The sequence below is a fragment of the Rhea pennata genome, chromosome 1, assembly GCF_028389875.1.
Source record: "Rhea pennata isolate bPtePen1 chromosome 1, bPtePen1.pri, whole genome shotgun sequence".
In the NCBI taxonomy this organism is placed as follows: domain Eukaryota; kingdom Metazoa; phylum Chordata; class Aves; order Rheiformes; family Rheidae; genus Rhea; species Rhea pennata.
In genome coordinates, this window is record NC_084663.1 from 94,161,265 (window position 1) to 94,177,892 (window position 16,628).

Sequence of the window (16,628 nt, forward strand, 5' to 3'; positions counted from 1 at the left end):
GAGCGGGCTGAAACGTGAAGATGAAGGAAACCCCAGGGCGGGGGCCATGTCCAGCGTAGCCGTTAACAAACGGGGCGGGGAAGTCGGATTGCTGGCCGGGGGCTCAGCGCCAAACACTAGGCCTGGGGCTGCTTCACAAGCCTAAACTGAGAAGCGGGTGTGCACGCTGGCGCTGGGAAGCTGCTGTGGTCGTGGTGCCAGGTACAGCAGACGAGAGGGAGGGCGAGACACAGAAAACTTAAGGAACGATTTTCATCATCCCCCCTATTTCTCTTTTTAGCTTGGACAGGTAAAGCGGAGTATCTTTAGATCAATAATTTCATGAACTGTATTGAAAGCAGGTTGAAGGAAAAGACCGGTTTAGATTTAATTGGCAGCTAGAGTCTTCTCGGTCTCCCATTCCTTATTGTTATTTGAACACTTTGTCCGTTGTTCACGGCCCTGCTTTGATGTGTTTCTGAGAGGCTGAGCTGTGAGTTCGTCAACATCCGTGCGACCCCATAAACCGGCCTAAACACGTGTTATTTTGCAAAAAAAAAAAAAAAAAAAAAAAAAAAAAAAAAAAAAGAAAGAAAGAAAGAAAGGCCATTCAAAAGCTGAGGCTGGCGCAGACGGCCGACGGGTTCCCTGCCGCTGCAGCAGGCTGAGGGGCGGAGGGTGCTTCCCAAGCGCGGCCGGTTAGCTCAGTTGGTTAGAGCGTGGTGCTAATAACGCCAAGGTCGCGGGTTCGATCCCCGTACGGGCCACTCGTTTTGACGCCCAAAGAAGGACGCTTTTACTTCCCCTCCTTTTTTCCCCCTTCTCCGTTGAGGATGAAACTGTAATACAGAATTAATTAAGCTAGTCAAAGGGAAGGCTTGCCTTGCCATTGTTCTCTGTATTAGCCGTTTCTTCACAAAAAGAAAAAAAATCTAATCGGCAGAGTAAGGGAGGAGGGATGTGAGAACTGCTGTTACTCTGCTAATGCAGCTGTCCACTAGCAGGAAGAGAAAAACCCACTCTAAGCTCCTTGGCTGAATATGGAGAGTCTCAGGAGAGTGAGAAGCAGCTGTTAAGTAGCCTGGTTTCCACAAACGAGTAAGTACTTAGTAGCAACAGAAAGGGTACACTCTAAGCTCCTTGGCTGAATATGGAGAGTCTCAGGAGAGTGAGAAGCAGCTGTTAAGTAGCCTGGTTTCCACAAACGAGTAAGTACTTAGTAGCAACAGAGAGGGGAGGAAGGCAGCCTGTTTTTGTGGTCAGGAAGAGCAGAGTTTGGACTACAGATAGTGCCACCAACTAGATTTGAGGACAAATTTAGGTGCAAGACTGCAAAAGATGGTCCTGCATTGCTTTGCTCTTCTTACCCACCACCACCCAGCCAACACAAACTCTCACTCCCATCTTGCAGAGTGAGCGTACTCACTTCAGTCCTGTTGCTTGTGAGCCATCACAGAAGCTCTGCTCTCCAGGCCCTCCTGTGGGCTCTTCCTTGTTTCACGAGACGCGAAATACCCGAGACGATGAGCAGAGGGTAGCAGGGCATAACCTAGCTGTGCAGCAAACCTTTTTCAGGCATGAAAATCCATGCAAAGACTAACCAGAGAGCAGATAACCCTAGAAGTAATTTGCTAGCATGTGCTGGTGGTTCTTACAACCGCGCTCCTCGTTAGTATAGTGGTGAGTATCCCCGCCTGTCACGCGGGAGACCGGGGTTCGATTCCCCGACGGGGAGGTGACGTCACCTTTTCCTGCCCTCGGGTTGGCCCTGCCCTCAGGACCCTTAGAATTCCGCAGCAACGGCCGGGCCCGCCCTCGCGGCCGCTCAACGGCCGCCGCGCGCCCTCCGAGCCGTGGCGACTGCCGAGCAACGGCCGCGAGGGGATGAAGGTGCGCGGTAAAGCACTGAGGAAGAGCTGCCGCCCAGTGAGCACCTCCCTGAGGAGCAGCTGGTGGGGCTGAGCATGCATGACAAAGCTTCATGTCCTGGCCTACCCCCTCGCTCTCGTTTACCCACCCTTTTCTTCTGCTTTGCTTCTTTCCATACTCGAGGACGTGCCACATGGAGGTAACTGGAGAGCCAACTTCAGCCTCCTGCCAGGTGCCACTGGTGACTGCAACCCAGCATCTCTTTACTCAGCAGGTGCTTTGACTGACATCCTAAAACCGCCTAACAGGAGTTCACTCTCAGTCTCAACAACCTTCCTAATTGCTCTCCAATATTTCTCAAATCCTTGCTTAAAAAGTATTTTTTCCCTTATCAGCATGGTTTCACATATTCTGTAGCAGTCCACAAAGTTGCTGACACCAACAGAAAAGAATTAAACCAAGAGAAAAATGCAGATTATCAACAGACAGGGATTCACTGATTCTGGGAGTTAGTGCTATAAATTTTTAAAGTTACCACTAAAAGACCACTGGAAGAAAACAGATTCCTTTTTCTTAGTATCAAAAAAAGGAGAAAATGGGGCTTTCCACTGAAAGCATCTGGTGCAGGGTCTATTTTATTTGACTAGTCTTGCATTTTTACTCTGATAGAAATGAAACTCTAATCTTGCTTTTATTTCTGCTGATTTATACTGTGTGGACTATCTCAAACCTCAGTTTAAAACCAACTAACAGAAAAGAGGTTTTGGGGTGGCATTTTTGTTTTGTGAAGCCATGTGTATATTTGCTCTGCTTAATTTCTCTAGCATCAAATGCCCTTGACTCAGGAGATCCTTAACTCCACAAGAAGACAAAAGTGTTGAAACCCATTCCACTCTTGTAATGTATTTGACCAAAACTTGAACCAGCCCCCAAAATCTCAAGCAACCAGCCTACCATATGAATGTTAGAACTCTGTTTTTTTTTTTTCTAGTCTCTAAGTCTTTAGAATTTCCTGTTACCATTTTCAGACTCTTCTTTCTTACAAGCAGAGTATCCAATTTTAACTAGCTTCAAAAATTCTCAAGAGCCAGTGATTACACAGATCACAGAAGTGCTTCACGTGTTTTCTGGCATGCAGCATTGCTATGATATCAAACCATAGATTTAGATATTAATATATCATAAATCAATATATATCATATAAATATATCAATATACTGATTTAAATCAAAGATTTATGGTATCAAACTATTTCCACATTTGCTCCTGATGAGAACTAGCACCGCAAGAATTTCCAGCTTTTGCTGCTTTATTCAAAGTATAATAAAATTACAAATATCCTAGCTAAGAAAAGAAAGCAACAGACATACTAACACTAGAACAAAGATAGACCTTTTATGACTCTCTGTGCAAACAACTTGCCACAACGTAAATTAGCTGCATCCTTTTACTACAGCTGATACTCCTCTAAGTATAGATCAGGTTTGTTTTTATTGCTGCAGACTACGCAGCAGGAAGCTGGCTGAAACCAGTATTCTCACAAAGCTGCACTCATGTAACTGAACTAGGTTTAAAAACTACATTTTTAGTCATGCTACAACCACTTTGTATTTACATGGGATATTCAGGTATCAGCACAGACTGCATGGATGTTACTGGTAAATCTATAACCTCCATTATTTCTGAAGCCTTGTGGATATCTAAGGCTCTGCTAACAATAAAACATTGCTTAGTTTCAGCAAAAGAAACGGAATCGGGTCCGGATTTAAGCATTCAGAAATAATGATTTGAGCACTGCTTCCGCACAAGTATGCGGAACACAGTGTGTCATGCCTTTCCACATTTCTCAGTTTTTGCCATCACACTGTATTTATCTTGATTAGATAGTAAAGGATGTCTCATGTCAGATAAACAGCAAATGTAGACAAAATGGCAAGATAGGCCCAGAAATAAACTCTGATACCCTATTCGTTGTCTCCATAATAGTTTAAAAAAATAATAAATCCCATACTTGCAAGTCTTCCTGCATAAAGACTGAAGCAGCTGCAGTAGGGGTTTATAACTTCAGACTTGTCCCCCTCCCGTCATAAAGGCAGTTCAACACTTTTGACCAGTCAGGTATACATAGTGAATACTGCCCTAACAGCTGCTCTTACAGGTCAGGGAGAAGAGGAAAGGGAGATGGGCTCATCTCCCAGTCTAGCTGATGGATCACACTCAGCTGCAGCTGAACCAATTTCCCCTTCAGAAGGCAGTCTTTTTTTCAGTCTAATACAGTGAAAAAGCATGTTCAGGCAAAGGCAAATCTTACATTTAGAGGACTTCTGCCGTATCAATGTTGATCAGACATTGTAATAACATGCTTCCTTGATAGATGAAATGACATGAAACACAGCTTAACATTTTTGTGTAATTCTTATCTCTGAATTCCACTTCCTTAGGTATATTTGCAAAATGGACTATACCCAGGACAAAGCAACCAGTGTAACTTCTGCAGAAAGATTAAGAATCCCTACTAGTTTCTCCGCCACTTTTTCCCCCCGCGAGTCAGTGGATGACATAAAAATATACTTTGGAAGTTGTGAAAAAGGTGGTACTTAATTGAAAGTAGATTCTAAAAAGGCTTAAATCATACCAAATATACCCTTTATTCTTTTAAAAAAATATATTTCCAAATCACCCTAATCTTTTTCCAAGTCTAAGCAGTGCCATTCAGCACATATTTTGGAAAAAGCGCTTTTTTTCGGTGCAGAAAATGCTTTCATTTCACTTGAGAACAATTCACAGTAGTTGATCATTTTGCAGTCAGACAGATCAGTTGAGGAAGTTCTTGGAACATGCACACTGGTCCTGTGAGCGTATCACCAGTCCTTCACAAGGCAACATCAATGGCGGGGTGGGGGGACAAATAGCAACTTGAGCTCTTCAACTAGCTCTTAAAGAATTACTTCACATATTTGCAACTTATAACAAATGTCTACAGCATTGTTAAGGCACCGGCTATCTTAAAATGCCATGCAATGGCAGTTTGGGTGAGCTGGTTTGTGGTGTTCTTATTCTTTCTTAATGGATAGTATAAGTAATCCAGTCTTCTTCATGATATGCATCAGTGCACCCAGTCTTTTGGATTGCGCAGGACTTCCAGGATTTCTGCTTCTCTTGAATTCTCTGGCGGGGTGTGCATGTATTCCCACCTGCAGGGAGAGGAAAAATAATCACTTTGGATAGATGAATGGCCACTACTTGTCCCACATTGGGCTGTGTTTGGATTTCAGTTGCCTTTTCTGAGGATGCCAAAGTTACACAGTTGATGCTCACACATTAGGTGACAGATATGCCTACAAATCATTAAGTTCAGTAAGACCAGAAACAAACAACAACACTTGAGACACAAGAGAAATGTTAACTTGATCTTTATCCCAACTTCCGGAAAGGCTGGAAGAACAAAGGAAAAATAGTAATGCCCCTCACCCCTTAATCCATGCAGATTTAATTGCATAGATGATTTAAATCTTGTTTTTTGACATACTAGTATCATGAGGAAGAAGAGTCAAAAAGGAACATAGACAAAAGATAGACCACAAGACCTAAGAGAAATTGCCAGCTTCAAATTCTTTCACTTCACCCTGACACTATTTTCAGCTACCCAGGACAGTTTCTTCCAGAAGCTGGACTGGAAGCACTACCAGTCCAAATTTGCTTTTCATATTAAAAATAAGGGTGATGAGAGACCATTTTTTTTTTTTTTTTATTGAAAAGGTAAGGTACGGAGGAAGACAGCATTAGCAGCCAGGGAGGGATGGGTACTACTTTATCCTTTCTCTCCCCTTCCCCTGTCCTGGAAGGACATATTCATGCTGTGAAGCAAGCTGCTTCTGTTAATAAAAGCAGGGGAGACCATCCCAGCAGTGAAATCAGGAAGTAGAACTGTGCTACAGTAGCTTGTTAAGAACACATCTGGAGTTGGCAGCAGGAGAAAGCTGTATGGTGAGAACAGGGCAGTCCTCATGGTTAAAGGGTAGCAGGTAAAGGTCAACTTTCCTAGTGAAAGGAGGCCACCAGTAGGCATCTCACAGAGCACATGGTAGGTTCTGTGCTATTCAGCCCATATAAAAGCAACCTAGAAAGGGGAAAAAGCAGTAAGTGACACAGTTGCTGTGCTACAAGACTAAGCAAGATCATTTACAAAATAAGAAAAGGAGAGTCAAGAAGAGTTAATATCAAGCCAGGCAACTGAGCAGTAAAATGCTAGGTGTAATTCACTGCTGAACTAAAGTGATGGACATAGAGGAAAAAGTTACATACACAGTGACAGACTGAGTTAATTCTTATGGCCAGAAAAGCTCTTGGCATCATAACAGTTCTGTGGAAAGGGCAGCTCAATGCTTGTCACTAATGGAAAACAGGAAACAGCATATTAGGAGTTATGAAGGGACTAATGAAAAAATCATTATGCCAGTGTATGAGTCAGCAGCACACCTGCATCTTGCAGACGCATATGTAGCTTTTGTTGTCTGTTCTTCATTACTAGTTCAGAAAGGATACGTAAAATGCAAACCTACTGATAAGTGCTGAATATGATCAAGGGCATGGAACAGCTATTTTTACAAGGACTAAAGGGAGTGGAACTTAGCCTGAAAAATGGACAGTGAAGAACAACAGAATCCTGTAAAATACAAGCTATTTATGAAGACAATGAACAGCAAGAAAAGCTGGTTACTCACTGAAAAGTCAAATGAAATGAAGTGCAAACAGAAAACAAAGAGGCACTTTTTCATATAGTGGGCAGGTAACTGGAACACCTTGCCACAGCCTTGTCAGGCCTGTCAGAAGTTCACGTGGTTTCAAAGAGCTACTGAACAAAACCTTTCTCAGGGGGCAACATATCAAGAGGTACTAAGTGTCAAAAAAAAAAAAAAAAAAAAAAAAAAAGGGAAAAGAAAAAGAGACAGAAAATATCGAGACCACGCATTGTTGGCAGTTCGGTAAGTGTACCAGACCAGAGAAGCACCTGCATATATTTGGCTTGTTCTTTTATTAGGCATGAACTAACCACTGTTAAGAGACTGGACACCAAGACAAAACTTTGATTTAATCCTATGAAGTATTTTACTATGAACAGTGCTTGCCTGCAACTCCATATAACTACCCCCTTACCTTGCAGTCAGTGGCAAAGACATAAGAATGCTTTCAATTCTTGATCCTGGTGTTGCAAGGCCAAATTTTGTACCTCTGTCATAAACCAAATTGAACTCCACATACCTATGGGGAGTAAAGAGATATATAATACAAGTTTATCATCAGAAATTGCTTGCACCTTCTTCAACTGGAAGGCAGCAAATAAGAACAGCCTGTCTTTCTGCCTTGTTTGGTCACGGAATGAATATTGCTTTGGGGCCAACTGTTCTCCAGCATCTTCTGTGTAGGAAGGAAAATGTGACCTAGTCACTCCACACAGCGTAAGTAGTGGTGGCCTTGGCTCCTTGTTTCACAACCCCTTTAAAGACAGCAGGTTTCTAACAAACAAGAACAGACAAACCATTCATGGAGAGCACTGTGCAAGGTGCTGTGCTAGCTTACTTCTCCCAGGCCTCAAGTCTGCTAGCAAACTTGATGCCATCAAATTTAGCTTGGTTTTGCTAGTGCTCTTTTGCATGGTTGTGGCAGACATAAAAAGAGTCTTAAAGTAACTGGAAACAACCGCATGAAAAACTCTCCTGTGCAGTTTTGCATGCTGAAAGTCCTTCTCAAAGACAGATCAAAAGCAAAATCAGAACAAGTTTTTCAGTTTCTTAGGGAGGCCTGAAAAACAGCAGAAGTCAGACAGCTTCATAGTGCTAGCCGGGACCTCTAAGTCCCAGAGTAGAGGGGATGCAAAGGTGGTTTTCTGCCCCCAGCACAGGAATTGAGCAATGGCAATTCAACACGTGTAATCTTAACAGCCAGTGCTGTTTAACAGAGGTACAGGAAAGGAGGAGCTCTTTATCTGCTTGCAGAGATGGGGAGCTCTCCCTATCCCAATGACTTGAAAAGATATGCAGAGAAATAAGCAGGCTGAGATGGTCCTGGCTGCAACTAAAAGGGAACCTACTGTCCCTTATATAACCTTACCAAGTTTGTTACAACCCATCCACAGACCGGATCCTGCAAAGCCCAGTAGTCCCAGGAACAGTCCAGTTAACTGTTGCAGGACAGTGATCTAAACTTGACTGCTCATTCTACACCACTCCCACAGGTTTGCTCAGTTTCTCTGCATAAAAGGCAGAAACTAAAGATTCCCCATTTCTGTGCAAAGTACATGCTCGTTTCTCCATACACTCACACTATCACAGGATACAGAGAGAGGAGTGCAATTGTTTTATCTACCAACGTAGTTAAGCTTTTAAGTGCTAATAGATACTAATAAGCAACCTCTAAAGTCTTTAAACTTACAATGACTGTAGACCATGCCAGGAAAAACAAAACCTCTCTATACCTTTCAAAGAGTTCACTGTGTACTCATTTCATTGCTAAGGAAAAGATCACAGACCATAAATGCATACTTAAGCTGAAAGCAACCTTAGATACCGCTATGGCTATGCCGTGACTTTCTGAAATAGCTGTGAATAGAAAGCATGAATCCCTCACCCTTACTGACATCTTCATGCTCCTCATGTGATCATGGGACTGAAGGAGAGTGCAGGATTCAGGACACCACAAATTCACATACACCTCCATGCCTGCTTCCTAATATAGCAGCTTCTCCCAATTTTTGAAGAAGTCGGAGAGGAGCTATATAATTTTGTAAGAATTGCTTGTGCTGCAACATAGGATAGTAGGGAATATTGACAAGGCTGTGCTAGTACCTTCTTTGTACCCTCCCTGGCAATCTAGCATTGAATATCAAAAGCAGTTCTGTAAACAAAAATGTTGCAACTCTCTGGCAAGCTTACTCATGCAAACTTAACATACATCATGACATGATATAACATGCATGTCAAGTCATAAATCTTGCAACCATGAATAACTAGTTCAATTCTTTCCTCTCCAGTTTCACTGACCTCCCATGCATTGTTTTGCTCCTTAATACTCACCGCCCCCGGCGAAGTTGCTGCCATAGCTTTTCCTCTGGCGTGAAGGGGTCATGGCAGTGCTTCTTGACAATGGGAATGTAGCAAGGCACGATGGCTTTGGCACAACTCTGCACAAACTGGAATACTTCCTCTTTGGAGGGAGAGTCCAGGTCATCAAAGAATATGCCTCCAATCCCTCTTCGTTCACCACGGTGCTTGATATAGAAATAGTCATCACACCTAGAAGAGGCAGCAGACAATTACAAACTTGGTACACAACATTCAAAAAAAAAAAAACCAAACGTAAGTCCTATGCTGCATAGCTGTTGGGATGCCATTAGTAAAATATTGATGTAGGGAACTGACTTTTCAGCGTGCTGGATGCCCTACTTTTCCACTGGCTCTTAAGAGCCAGGAATGTACAGGACCACCCAAAATGCAGTCCTGCATTCACTTACAGTAAAGCTTAGATGTTTGATGCAGAGCTACATATCACTACATAGTTAATTATTTCAGAATCAGCCATGGTGTTTGAGTGTATATGTTCATAGATACTTTCATGCAGAATAATTCAATCCACATGCTCTACCTACACGGAGGAAATTCAAAATTTCACCTTAAGAGTTCTTTCTAGACTATGTTCACAGAGTTGCATACAAATCCCAAATTACTTGTACAGCTTTTGGGAGAACATGAAATAGATTTGTAAGAGATTCTCTTCGTGCCATTTTGGTGAAAGAATTTATTTTATTTTTCACATCAAAACTAAAAAAACCTATAAACCCAGGACCAGACAAAAAAGCTACCACCACTTAAGGAAGAAACGAAAAAAACCTGCAGCAGCTTTCTCTGAAAGCAAACTTTTTAACAGTTAATCTTGAGAGATGGAGACATTCTACCAGTGGTTGTTCATGGCTCATTTTCAAGTTTGTGCAACTTATATAAGTGAATTAATCAATTTTATATTTACTGGGAGAAAAGCATGTAGGTGTATAATTACTGTAAATTAGCTGATTCACTGTATCCATCCCCTGTCTGACTTACTGGGGCAGCCCTGCCCTGTCCTGCAAGCAGGGGAAGGAACAGAGGCAAAATAGTAGGTAAAACCCAGCCATTGTTTACTGCTAGCCTTCCATACTTGTATCCATCCACAGTCACACCTCTTAAGTAATACAAATGGTGTATACAGTAAGAGAGGTGGAGACATTACAGACAATATAAGTTATTTTTTATTCACTATGAGAATTAGCTTTTTATTTTATGGCCACAGGAAGAGTTAGGGAAAAGAAGCTGAGTCAGAAATGCAATAGAGAACAAGTTTGACACAAAAGATTTTTCAGGAAGACAGCATGGCAAATGGAATGAGAGCTTCTCTGTTTTGAGAAAAGTGGGAACAGGAGCAACTTTATATAGGCACAGCAGAGATTCACACTACTCTGGTAGTGAAAACTGCGCGCACCTACGCAGCTGCTGCTTACAGCAAGCACTTCTGCTGGGATTGAAAAAACTGCCTCTGTCCATGAGATACAATGCAGTCCCTCAGATTAAGAACAAAAGTCCTTCTCTCCAACCAAAAAAAGTGGTTGGCTTTGACAATTTACCACTCTTCAAAGGAATCTGCAACAATCCAACCATTACGGCAGGCACTAAGAATTACCGTGCAAAAATTCCTCGAAAAATAAGACCGTAGTCTTAAAGCGATAAGATGTGCTTCTCTGCTAGCAGTTCACACCCAAGCTATACCACCCACTTTATCGCCTGTCCTCAGACAAAAACTGGTAGCTTACAGAGTAATGCTCTTCCCAGGATACCACAGCTTGTAGCAGATAAGATACCAGACATTCAGCAAGTCTCCAGCTAACAATGAAAGATTTCATCAGCTGCATCTTTCAACTCAAGAAGAACATACAAAGTCTATATCCTTAACTGAAACTTCAACAGCATATTCTTTACTGTGTCACTGGAAGAAGAAAAAAAAGGCAGCTCCATCAAAATTATGACCCTCCTACATAAGGACAAGTTCCTTTACATACCTGTCAAAAACAGTAATGAACATCAGACTAAAAGCAGAGGAATTGAAGTGGGATTTTCAAAACTGCAGAGCTGGCCCAACAGCCATGTGTGTTTACCATGAGTTCCGTGTGACGGTATTTAGTGCAAGTCCATGGGCTTCTAGGGGAAAAATCTTGTCCTAGTTTGACACCAGGGGCTAAAAGGAATTTTTAGGTTGGCTGGTGAGGTCTATGACAGAGACAAGGGCTTACAATATCTCGTAGAGTCAGCTTATATTTTATTCAGGCTATGGATGTAGGATCCCAGTTTTCAACCCTCTGGTTTTAAAAACTCAAGCCTTTGTAAATAACAAATTGCTGTAGAATATATTTTGTTCCAGTTCTTATCTGCTGATTTTCACTAGGATCTCCTGATACATATCAAAAGGCAGACTACAAACTAGTATTCCTAGAAACCGCTTAACTGGAACTATCCAATACCACCTCCTGCTCCCACAAAAAGCAATTCAAGTGCATGTCTCTACACATACCATTTCTTGTACTTGGGATACAGCTTTGGATCATGCTTATCACAAGCTTCTTTCAAAGTCTTGTGAAAATGCACAGCATCTTCTTTGTTCAAGTAAGTCGGAGTGAGGTCAGTGCCACCACCAAACCACCATTGTTTAGTCCCTATAGGAGAGAGGCAAGCAACAATTATTTATTTCCTAACAGAAATACATTACTAGTGGTTCACCAAGAGCTTACCACTATTTTCACTGTACAAAGCTGTTACTCAGTTTGTAACCACTCCCTCGAGCAGTCATGAAAAATTCTAGTTCAAGGTAGTGTGATGACCAGTGATTCAAGAAAAGAAGAAACACATTTCAAAGCAGTGATATTTTCCGGTATTTTTGGACTGGTTGCTCTGACTAGCAGATGCTATAGGATGCCAGTTTCACCAGATGTGGGGCTGACAGTGCCTACTGTCACATCGCTCATTGCTTACACAAGGAATGAAAACCACAACTTCCTGGATACTTCCAGGATCCACAGATATTTTACTGCACGCCAAAGAAAGGAAACGTCATTATTAAACCAAAGGGATGAAATTAACTAGAAATGATCGATAATACTCTGATAAAATAATTCAAAGAAAAATCTCTTTGAGCTTCTATTTGAATTACTGGTGCATGTACTGTCATAACATACAGATTGCCACTCAGTATTAGACCACCTCGCCTAGAATTCTGCCTCTGACAATAGCAAGTTGCAGAAACATAGGGAAAAAACAAAATGCAAGTAGAGAACAGTACTTCTAACACTCTGCTCTCCCAGCTTCTGAGCCAGAGACATACCCTGACCAGAATGTTTATCAGTCCTTGACAGACCTTTCTTCTATTAACTCATAGAATTGCTTCTTTGAATAGTTGTTTTACATACATTTGTAATCACCCTATAGTTTTACTTAAATGTGAAATCCCCAGTGTACTTTGCAAAAAGTAAACTGCAAGCACTTTTACTGTAGTAGATGCAAGCATTATACTCATTTTACGAATGCATAAACAGAGGTCCAGAGATTAAGCGATGTAATACCATACAACAAATTATCGGTACACCTGGGAACAAAACTGGACCAGTTCTCAACCTCCTACTGTAACAATACATTCATACAAAGTCATACGTTTCATACATATTTCACTGAATTGTAATTCTTACCATCTGCTTCCTCAATTTCAAAGTATCTGTAGTTGAAGTGCACAGTTGGAACATGAGGATTCTTTGGATGGATAACAGAACTTACACCCATAGCACAAAAAGGCAGTTTCCCTAGAGAAAAAGATGATCATAAGTAAAGTTACTTAAGGAGCTTCACTGTTTATCCTCAGCTTCCAAGCTACTGTTCTACTGTGTGAAAGTTTCTCACACTGTGTCACATAATTATCAATCCAAGTGCAATTTACTCTCATGCATAAATATTTTAACGTGCCTCAGAAAAAAAAATCTATACTGAGCCTAAATTGCAAGAAAAAAAAATAGAGCACATATTAGACGAAGACCATTTAAAATATGAGGCACTTCTAAGCTTTCCACCCTACTCTGCCCTCAGAATTACCCTTTTACTTTACAACTGTCAAGTCAAAATAACAATATTTGTAAGAATAAAGCCTTAAGGTCTTTTAAATCTGATACCAATGTTTTAGGGATATGAAAGTCCCTGTGAAACACTTAATGGTTAGAAAGCGCAATGTTGTAAATGGAATCTCCTTGAGACTGCAATACTTTTATAAGTTTGTCTTTTACGTTTTGCTTGAGTGCAAAGGCCAGGCTCCGCATTCAAACCACCCCTAAAAGAAGAGGTTAATAAACGCGTTAGAGATCCCCAGCTCCTCCGCGAGACTCCTTACCGTCTTTGTCCTTCAGAGTTTTCCTGCTTTTCATCTGTTGCGCAGCTTCTGCGGAAAGGTGCCCGAACACCACGGACACGTTGACGCCTGCCTTCTCGAAGACGTGGCCGTCCTGGAGCACGCAGCTGATGCCGCCGCCGCCTGCCAACGCAAGTGCCCCGCGCCGAGTTACCCCCGGGCCACGGTTACCCCACGCCCCTAAACCACCCTCGCCCTCCGCGGCGCTCCACGCCGGCGGCGTTACCCCGTCGCGCTGCCACCAAGCGCCCTGCGAGGCAGGTGTCGCCTCCAGGTGCGCATCGGTATAGCAGCACGTTACAGCAGGCGCAGGCTGACGGCAAAGGGGCAGGGGACCGACGGGAGAAGCGTGTGCATCTGCCAAGCCTCTGCCAGCAGCGCTCGCAGCCTCCTGCGGATGCGGGGGCATGGCCCGGCCTCGTACCCAGGCCCGCTCCCCCGCCCCGGCCCGGCCCTCCCGGCCCCGCGGGCCCTCCGACCTTCCTTCCTCTCCCAGGTGTTGACGGCGAAGGCGGCGCCGCGGTCCAGCGCCGCCAGGGCGCGGCACACCTCCGCCTGCGTCTCCATGATGAGCAGCTCCATGCGGCCCCGCATGTCGCGCCGCCGCCGCCACAGCTCCCGCGGCCCGCTCACCGGCGGCGCCATGAACCGCTGGCACAGCCGCCGCATCTCCTCCTCCTCCTCCGCCTTCCCCAGCTCGCCTTCCCCCGCCGCCAGCGCCGCCCGCCGCCGCCACAGCCCCAGCCCCAGTCCGCCCAGCGCCCCCGCCGCCGCCGCCGCCGCCAGTGCCGAGTGACGCCGCCCCCAGCCCGCCGTCCCCGAGGGCGGCGCGGAGCTCAGCGCACGGCGGCCCGCGGCGGCGGCGGCGAGGGCGGGCCGGCCCCAGGCAGCCCCGCGGAGCAGCTGCACAGCGGCGGCCATGTCGGGCACCTGCGCCAGGCTGCCGACGGGGCGGGGAAGGGGCGGGGCGGGGGGGGGGGAATTGGGCTGGGGAGGAGGGGCTGGGGCTGGGCGGGGATAGGGCGGGGAAGGGGCGGGGCGGGGCGGGAATGGGCCGGGGCGGAGGAGACGGAGCGGGGAAGGGGCGGGGCGGGGATGGGGCTGGGGCGGAGGGGCTGGAGCGGGGCTGGGGCTGGGCGGGGATAGGGCGGGGCCGGGGGCGGCTGCGGGGCTGGGGCGGGGACGATGCCGGTGCCGGTGCCTCACGCTCGCGGGAGTTCATGCCCGTGGCGATATATAGAGACCCGGGGTGTGCGCATGCATATATTTATTTATCGTCCTGTGTGTGATTGTATCTGTATCTGTACAGACAAGGGCCGAGGTGTTGCAGTGCCTCGGCGCGGCGCTGGCACCCCACCCGGCTTTCTGAGGGGAGCCGGGGGCTATAACGCTGTATATTGCCCCCGGCGCGAGCCGTGTGCCGTCGCTGACGCACGGCAGCAGCTCAACGGCGCAGAGACTTCATAACCCGCTTTGAGGTCCCCCACAGTGCTGTTTGTTCATAAAGCCAGGCTCTAAGTATTTCTGGAGAATGGCCATTACAGCGAGGCTCTTGCACACTGCAACGGCGCAAGCTGCTTATGTGCAAGCTCCTAACCTACAGTATCAAGTCTAGCTGGAGATGGGTTAGAAGCCAGGGTTCCAGTGCTTGGATCGCAAAAAGGTGAAGAAATGAAATGGAAGCTAAGAAAAATTTTGCACTAGTCAAAAAACAAATCATGGAATTCGACATTTAAACAAGTCAGTTATATTTTATTGGTGTAGATCCACAGAGTGTAGTTTTCTTTTCTGTTCTTCCAATTTAAATTGATAAGCATGTTTCCTACTGATTTCAGCCAGCACATACTTACGCTTTCTTCTTTCTTTCTAAAATTAAATCACTCATTCAAATAAAATGGGAATTCAGAGTAATAAGGAGATGAATTAATATAGGGGCAAATGCTGAAAGGTAGCAACTTAGAATTGCAGGAGATTTCAAGGGTAATTTTTCTTGCAGTTGATGGTTCCACATCCAGTATACTGATTATCTACTTTCTCAGCTGCCTTGAAGCCAGGGGGAAGCTATATCAATTGTGGGGCAGCACAGTTAACCAACCTGGACAATGACAAAAACTTCAGCGAACAAATAAAGCCACGTTTTTTCTCAAGCAAACACATAAGTGACAGCACAACAGTGGTTGGTGGTACTGTGCTGAACTGAGCTATGAGAGTTTTCTTGCAAGAGCAGATTTACTGGTGCTATTTTTCAAAATAAACTTATGGTTAGGGTGTTATGGCTCAGCTGGTTAGAGCATGGTGCTAATAATGCCAAGGTCATGGGTTTTGATCTCATATGGGCCACTCGTTTGGGAGTTGGGTTAGATGATCTCCAGAGGTCCCTTCCAACCTTACTGATTCTATGACGATTCTATGATTATTTTCTAATAAGGGGAGATATTTATTAGATCTGACATTGATTTAGAGCCCAGAGTATGCAACGGAGTTTGATTGAGAAAAATAAAAGCTACCTCAAAACCCCAGTCCTGCAGGGTTTGTACCCAGGTATGGGTCTTTCTTGGTAATGGTGGGTTCCTGTCATTTCAGGACTGTTTCACCTCTGTAGTACTCAAGAGCAGACCAGCCTCAAGGGTTATTCTCAGAGTTTCATTATCTGGTTCTTTTCATTAGAGAGTAATTTTATGAGGGGTTGTGTAAAGCAATAATATTCACTTGAAGGCTTAGTGCATTTCCTCATTTCTGACCTGATTCTGTTCTTTGGCAGCAGAGGATGCTGTGAAGCTGCAGAAACTGTGGTAGTATGAAGGGAAGGAGATCTCAGAGCTGGACTCTTTTCTGTGATCAGCAAGAGGGCAGGATCTTTTTGAGGCCTGTAGGAGGACAGGATGTGCCAGGAGACCTGAACCACTGGTGATAAAGTGAGTACAGCATCTGTTGTTTCAAGGAGAGCTCTGGCAGAGGGAGACAGGCACTACCATCCTTATGGGATGTGGTAAGGCTGCTTAGTTAGGCATGAAGCAGCTCTTCTCACTTTTCTTTATCCCACATTACTGCATCTTCTCAACTTGCATCTATTAGATTAACCTAAACATTTTCATGATAACCAATGTGCATCATGCCCACTTCCATGTTACTTATTGCAGCGAAGCTCTGTTCTTGTAATAGGATTTAGACACTACTGTAATGCAAAGAATATGTAAGTGCTGAGACCAAAAGACATGTAAAATGCATTAATGTTACTGAGCATTTCATTAGTTTTTCCATATTAGTTTGAGTGCTAACTCAGATCGATAACATCTTGTTCTCCGTACTGT

General features: G+C 44.4%; 1 protein-coding gene and 2 non-coding genes across 3 annotated transcripts; 2 read left to right on the forward strand and 1 right to left on the reverse strand.

The window, feature by feature from the left end:
- The first annotated feature begins 672 nt into the window (after positions 1-672).
- TRNAI-AAU (transfer RNA isoleucine (anticodon AAU)) lies at positions 673-746 on the forward strand. Its single transcript has one exon. It is a non-coding gene; the product is annotated as a tRNA-Ile (tRNA).
- An 896-nt stretch (positions 747-1,642) lies between these two features.
- TRNAD-GUC (transfer RNA aspartic acid (anticodon GUC)) lies at positions 1,643-1,714 on the forward strand. The gene has a single exon. It is a non-coding gene; the product is annotated as a tRNA-Asp (tRNA).
- Positions 1,715-4,477: 2,763 nt separating this feature from the next.
- Positions 4,478-14,238, reverse strand: CPOX (coproporphyrinogen oxidase). Its single transcript, XM_062595751.1, has 7 exons — positions 13,797-14,238; positions 13,300-13,440; positions 12,611-12,721; positions 11,443-11,584; positions 8,922-9,140; positions 7,006-7,110; positions 4,478-5,042 (listed from the first exon to the last, which is right to left on the reverse strand). Exons 1-7 carry the CDS (start codon positions 14,236-14,238, stop codon positions 4,955-4,957), a joined length of 1,248 nt encoding a protein of 415 aa, XP_062451735.1. The 3' UTR covers positions 4,478-4,954.
- Positions 14,239-16,628: the final 2,390 nt, after the last annotated feature.